The sequence below is a fragment of the Octopus bimaculoides genome, chromosome 1 (assembly GCF_001194135.2).
Source record: "Octopus bimaculoides isolate UCB-OBI-ISO-001 chromosome 1, ASM119413v2, whole genome shotgun sequence".
NCBI lineage: Eukaryota > Metazoa > Mollusca > Cephalopoda > Octopoda > Octopodidae > Octopus > Octopus bimaculoides.
Window position 1 is genome coordinate 168,158,684 of NC_068981.1, and position 6,687 is coordinate 168,165,370.

Genomic DNA, 6,687 nt, shown 5'->3' on the forward strand with positions numbered 1-6,687 from the left:
CATGATCAATACACAAGGTCAGTCACACACAATCTCACACACACACACACACACACACAAACATATAAGACACAGTTCAATTTGTACTTAAAAGTTCATACATACTACATACATATGTATGAAAAAAAAAACAAACAAAAAATAGCTTAGTGATGCAAATTATAGGTAAGTTCCCAGTCTGATGAAACAAGATTCTTTGATTTCATTGCTATTATGCAAAAGTGTCGTAAGTCCAAAACGTTGCTTTTTCATAAAACGAAAAAATAGTTTCACCATTCCATAGCAAAACCACTGTACTACACTTTGACAATTTTTGATATCTTGGCATCTAAATCAGCTGGAGATACAATAGTTTGACCAAAAGAATCGGCTATTGCAAGCAAAAAGAAATATTGGAAAAAAATGCATTTGGCCAAATTTGGACATACGACAGTTTAACATAATAGCAACAATTGGATTCTCCTTATTTACATCACTAATATCCTTCGGTATGAAGCATGAAGATTACAATATCCCACATATACTTATGTGAAAAATTAATAGTTAGGTTTCCTTGGAAGTCACTTCACACAAATTGGTAGAATTACAAAAGAATACTTACAAGAATTTGACGTAATTCTTCTGACATATTAAAAATAAGTGGACTGTGTTTTTCAAGATCTAAGACAGGCTTTTTCAACATTAATTTCAAGAACTGTCGACTGGCACGGCTTACCTACAACAGAAGATATATATATATGTATGTTTATTTAAAATATAAATAAGATTCAGTTGAATTAGGTACTCAAGTTGAGGTACCTCATTAGGTCAGGATAATATACACAGTATTATGTAAATATCAACTTTGGTACAGAAATACCAACAGAATGATATTCCTGTAGTGCATACAGACAATTTGACCCAGCTGAGTATATAATCTGCTCTTGAGTTATTCAGACATGTATATTTTATTGAATATACAGTCAATAATACGCTTCAGAATTTGCAAAGAGCATGTTCCGAGATAGGTGAATAAGATATAAATAAGTATCAATTGAAGGACAGGTGTCATATATATATATCAATTTATATATATTAATACTTTTTTTCTTTTTGGCTTTGCTATATTACTTCATCAGTCCACATCATTCAGAGAATTTAAATTTTAGTTTTAACCTTTTGCCTGTCCTGTGTAGTGTATCATATGTGATACATAGGATATATTTTCCTGGTATCCATGCACCAAATATAATACACATTCCTAATTTTTTTTCACCCACCAGAATAACTTGGAACTTATGAACGGAAAGATTTAAATTACCCAGAATATATAAAATAAGGGCTAACCAAAAGTCTGAAAACAAACATGGACATTTAGGACAAGCTTATGAAAATATTTTGGACAGACAAAGGGTTAAATGAAATATGTAAGATCTAGATTTTACTTTGTTGTCAACAGCTCACTACTATTAATTAACTATGATAAAGAGAGACAAATCTTTCAACTGAAACTAGTTTAGTTGATCCCTCTTTTTCAGTCCACAAAAATGCTGAATACGCAGACAAGATGTTTATATCTGTCTAGACATTTATTAATATATCCTGGAGTAGAGTATAGCCACAAAAACAAAGTACTGTTTATGCATCAGTAATTTATTAAATCCTCTTTAGCCATTGTGACACTGTACATCTTGTTATGAGGTTAAAATGTTAATTTAATGAAAACTCATGACTTTGCTTGTCTGAAAACAGACTCCATTTCTAGTTTATATGTGAGTTATAGACATAGGAGTTGCTGTGTGGTTAAGAAGCTTACTTCTCAACTGTATGGTGTCGGGTTCAGTCCCACTGCACAACACCTGAAGCTAGTGCCATCTACTATGGCTTCAGGTCAACCACAGCCTTGTGAGTGGATTTAGCAGATAGAAACTAAAAGAAGCCGTGTGTGTGTGTGTGTGTGTGTGTGTGTGTGTGTGTGTGTGTGTGTGTGTGTACCTTTGCCCTGACACAATGTGAAGGGTGTAAATGAGTATCGTTCTCATACAAGTGATGTCATTTGTTTCCAGTCTCCATGAAATACACATCAAACCATGGGGAAATACTACCTTACTTGGAAACAAGTGAGGGTTGGCAACAGGAAGGGCATCCAGCTATAGAAAATCTGCCCCAATAAATTCAATCTGACCCATGCAAGCATAGAAAAATGGACATCAAAAAGAAAATTGGACGATAGTTACTAACAAGAAACAAATCAAGCTGTGCGTTAAAACAATTGCTTCAACATCAATATCAATGTCTAGATTTTCAAAAAGCCAGCAGTCTCACTTAGGATAGTATTATCACCATCATCGTCATCACCCTTTAATATGCATTTTCCATGCTGGCATGGGTAGGACAAAAAAGCTGCCAGCAGGTGGTTGCAGGGAAGTGAACCCCATACCCCTCAGATTCCAGCTGAATGCTCCGTACCATTAACATATGCAGCCTCTGATAACAATTACCCTCAGTTTTAATGCCAAGTAATAGCTTTCCAAATGTGAGACCATTTTATAAACAAACTTTGGAAGTGCTGAATGTGCTGGTATTTTAAAGACAAGAAAGTAAATTTTGAAAGCAGTATAACTGAGAAAGATTGGGTAAAAAAAAAAAGTTGCCAGCAGGTGGCTACGGGGAATCAAACACCGGGGAAAATAAATGTAAAACAGCTCTAAAAAATTATTTACTAATATCAACTGAGTTGATGAATTCATATATATACTTTCCTTAGAGGCACTCAATTCACTACAAGCAGTCGTCTATGGCCATTTCAGGCAGTTGGACTCATGATCATAAAATTGTTTCAGTCATTTGACTGTGGCCATAAAATTGTTGTTTTGATCCCTGGACCAGGCAGTAAAACACTTTATTTCATGTAGCTCCAGTAATCTTGTGTTGGACCAGCATCCCATTCAGGTAGGCAATATATACACCAGGATGACTCAAGAAGCTAACTTTACTTTTTTCTAAATTCTTTTCTAAATCTTTTTTCTCCATAAAGCATTCATAACAGCCTTGTGTTTGTCCTTAATAAATAATGTAATTCATAAGTTATGCTGGTGGTGGTGATTGTTGTTTAGACTCACATCAGTCCAAATCAAGCAAACCTATAATCAAAGCCATTCCAACCATAACCATCCTGTCTTTTTAAGAGTATTGAGGATTATGCTATCTGAAGTGTCCTTTCCCATTTTTTTTTTTTTTAATGGTCAGGTGTGGTTTCAGGAAGATTTTGCTGTTGTTTCTAGCTAACATGTCAAGTAACCACATAGTGGCCTTATTACATACTAAGAAGTGGTAGTTAGGAAATGATATATAGCTGAAGCAATGTAAAAAAAAAAAAAAACTGTTAAGATAGTGTAAGTGTACTTACTTTCTGTGGTTCAAAGTCCCAGTTGGAGACAACTCTGGCAGGAATGACCATCTCATCACCCCAGTGACACAGCTCACAATAGTAAAGGCCAGAATAATCACAAAGACGGGGTTCAGACCAGCCTTGGTCTACAAGAATAATTCAATTTCTATGTTACTATCACCGATAGTTACTTCAATGACATTATTATTATTATTGTTATTCACTTTTAATCTGCATGTTTGTTGCAATCACTTGCCAAGGAACACACAGCACCCTTAGGCAAGTCAAGTCGAAGAGATGTTAGATGTTACAGTATAACAGTGGAGGCGCAATGGCCCAGTGGTAAGGGCAGGAGACTCGCGGTCATAGTATTGCGGTTTTGATTCCCAGACCGGGCGTTGTGAGTGTTTATTGAGCAAAAACACCTAAAGCTCCACGAGGCTCCGGCAGGGGATGGTGGCGAACCCTGCTGTACTCTTTCACCACAACTTTCTCTCACTCTTACTTCTTGTTTCTGTTGTGCCTGTAATTCAAAGGGTCAGCCTTGTCACACTGTGTCACACTGAATATCCCCAAGAACTACGTTAAGGGTACACGTGTCTGTGGAGTGCTCAGCCACTTGCATATTAATTTCACGAGCAGGCTGTTCCGTTGATCGGATCAACTGGAACCCTCGATGTCATAAGCGACGGAGTGCCAACAACAACAGTATAACTGAAAACTTGCAGAGGGGAAGTGGCATGGGCAGTAGCGAAATATCTCCATTTTAAAACAACACAGACATTGAAATTGATAGGATTTTTCTAAGGATGTGGGCAGTACTTGTCAGCACAATCTTTTGGATTTCTCTGAAACATGGTTTTCCTAGGATGTTGTCTAGATGTTTCTGACATCCCCTTTTGTTATCATACCTAGGACACTTACAATAATAGGAACAGTTTTTTGCTTTAAGGTACCACATTTTTTGTATTTCAGCTATTATTATTATTATCATCAGGAGTAGTAGTAGTAGTAGTCATGAGGTAGCAGGCAGGCAGAATCTTTAACTAGACTGACAAAATGCTTAGCAGCATTTGTTCCAGCTTATTACATTCTGAGTTCAAATCCTGCCATTATCAACTTTACCTTTCTAACTTTTGGGATTGATAAAAGAAAGCACCAGTCAGGTATCAATATGTATTCTTTAAAGAGATTTGAAAATTAAAAAGGAAAAAAATAATACAACCAGGTAGTGCTATTTCATCTGAAATTTAGACATGGCCTGAACCACTATGGACCGAACTTATTTAAAACCAAAAGTAATATAAATAAAATACGTACTACTTTGAAATTCAATTGGTTCACGACAATCAACGCATCGAAATTTCTGAAGACTAAGGCCTCGTTCAGGACAAATATCAGTGATGATGCTTTGACCCTGGGCAATCTGAAGTAGGAATAAAAAATAATGGTACAGTTTATCAAAAGAGACAGAAACAAACAATGAACCTACCAACCAAAGACAACATCAGCTGTATTGGGCATTTTTCATGAACTAGTTAAGAGAACCTCTACATGGCTGCTTGAATTTCTAAAAATAGCAGCCAAACCTCCTTTATATCACATCCTGCCACCTCAAAAATATCAGTTAATGTTCACTTTTCCAAACTTGTCAGACAGCATTTGTTGACACAAATTTTCTACAGCTGGTTGCCCCACCTGTCACCAAGCAAGGTAATATTTTCCCCACAACCAGACATGTTTTTCACAGAAATCTGGAAACAACCTCTCTTGTATGATGATGATGCTTATTTACAACCATTACGTGATGTCTCGACAAGGATATATACAAACACATTCATACAAACATATGTGTGCACACACATACATAGAATTCTTTCAGTTTCTATCTACCAAATCCACTCACAAGGTTTTGGTTGACTCATGGTTATAGTAGAAGACATTTGCCCAAGGTTCTACACAATTGGACTGAGCCCAAGACCACATTGAGAAGCAAACTTCTTAACCACATAGCCATACCTGCACCTATAACAGACATATTTTATAATAAAATCCTAAAGTCATTATGTTTGGGCAAGAAAAATAAAAAACAAAAAGGATGATCATGACTAGAATGATTGAGAAATTTACCTGGCTGACTTTGATCAACCCTAATCTGCTTGATTAGAGTTGGTCTATTGCTAAAATGCAACAATGACATCTTCATTTTCGGAGAGTTGACAGTTCATACACCAAAAACTCCTGATGCTAAGAGATCTTCTTCACATATTTTAGGTTATATTTGCTTGTATAGGAGCAACATAGATCAGCAGAGAAACTAATCAGTAGGAAAGCTATCAGAACCAGTTAGAAACCTTTATGAGTCAATTTACATTTTCAGTGGTGTGAGGTCACTCATGAAAATGGCTTCCATGAGTTGTGTAGCTGTCTTTTTACTGTTGTTCAGCATCATTACTGATTTAACATCTACTTTTCCATGCTCGCACGGGTTGGAAAGCACTATTATTTCAGGCAAATTTTCTACAGTCAGATGCCCTTCCTGTTGCCAATCTTCACCTGTTTCCAAGTAAAGGAATATTTCCCTATGACCAGGGATGTTTCCATGGAAGCTTATAAGCCACTTGCATGACAATGACATTCATTTTACAATTATCATGTGAAGTCAAAGCAAGAAGACAATAACACATACACACACACACATACATATATATAACAGGACTGAGATGCTTGGTGCCTTGTTGTACTCAAGAAGACCTGTTATAGGGACTGTTAGATTTGTTATTTGTCTGACGTCTCGTGTTTCAATGTCTGACGTCTCGTGTTTCTGAGTTCATTGTTTCATTGTTGTTGTTCTGAACGACTGGGGTAGTAAAATGTCATTGATAGATATGGCGGACATGACTCTTGTTTTATTAACATCGAACTTTCGGTGAGTGTGTTCTTTGTATGTAATTGAATAATAAATGTAATAATTAAATTTGTACAACTCGTCTTTTCTCTGCGAGTCTCCCGAGAGGAATACAACAGAGTTTATTGGCGTCGCCGATACCGATAGGATTACATGCTTACTTTACCGTAAAATTATTCATCGTAATAACAATGAATGAAAAACAGACAGTAGAGCTTATAAAATTGTTTAGGGAACAAATGGAAAAGCAAATGCAACAACATCAGAGAGATATGGACGCTCTGTTAAAACTGTTTGGTGCTCGACAAGTTGAAGGCGATCCCAGTGGCTATTTTTCAGCTGCTTCGACAACGGTGTCGATTCCACCATTTGCTGCATTTGATTCAGTGACAGAACTATGGCCTGATTA

At 36.4% G+C, this 6,687-nt stretch overlaps 1 protein-coding gene across 4 annotated transcripts in view; it reads right to left on the minus strand.

The window, feature by feature from the left end:
- Positions 1-6,687, minus strand: part of LOC106883200 (differentially expressed in FDCP 8 homolog) — a 65,948-nt gene that overhangs the window by 13,060 nt on the left and 46,201 nt on the right. For all 4 annotated transcript variants that reach the window (XM_014934130.2, XM_014934124.2, XM_014934143.2 and 1 more), the window contains 3 exons: positions 4,691-4,796; positions 3,389-3,516; positions 602-715 (listed from right to left, as the gene is read on the minus strand). In XM_014934130.2, coding sequence (XP_014789616.1) covers positions 602-715; positions 3,389-3,516; positions 4,691-4,796 — 348 coding nt within the window. The remainder of the gene's footprint in view (positions 1-601; positions 716-3,388; positions 3,517-4,690; positions 4,797-6,687) is intronic.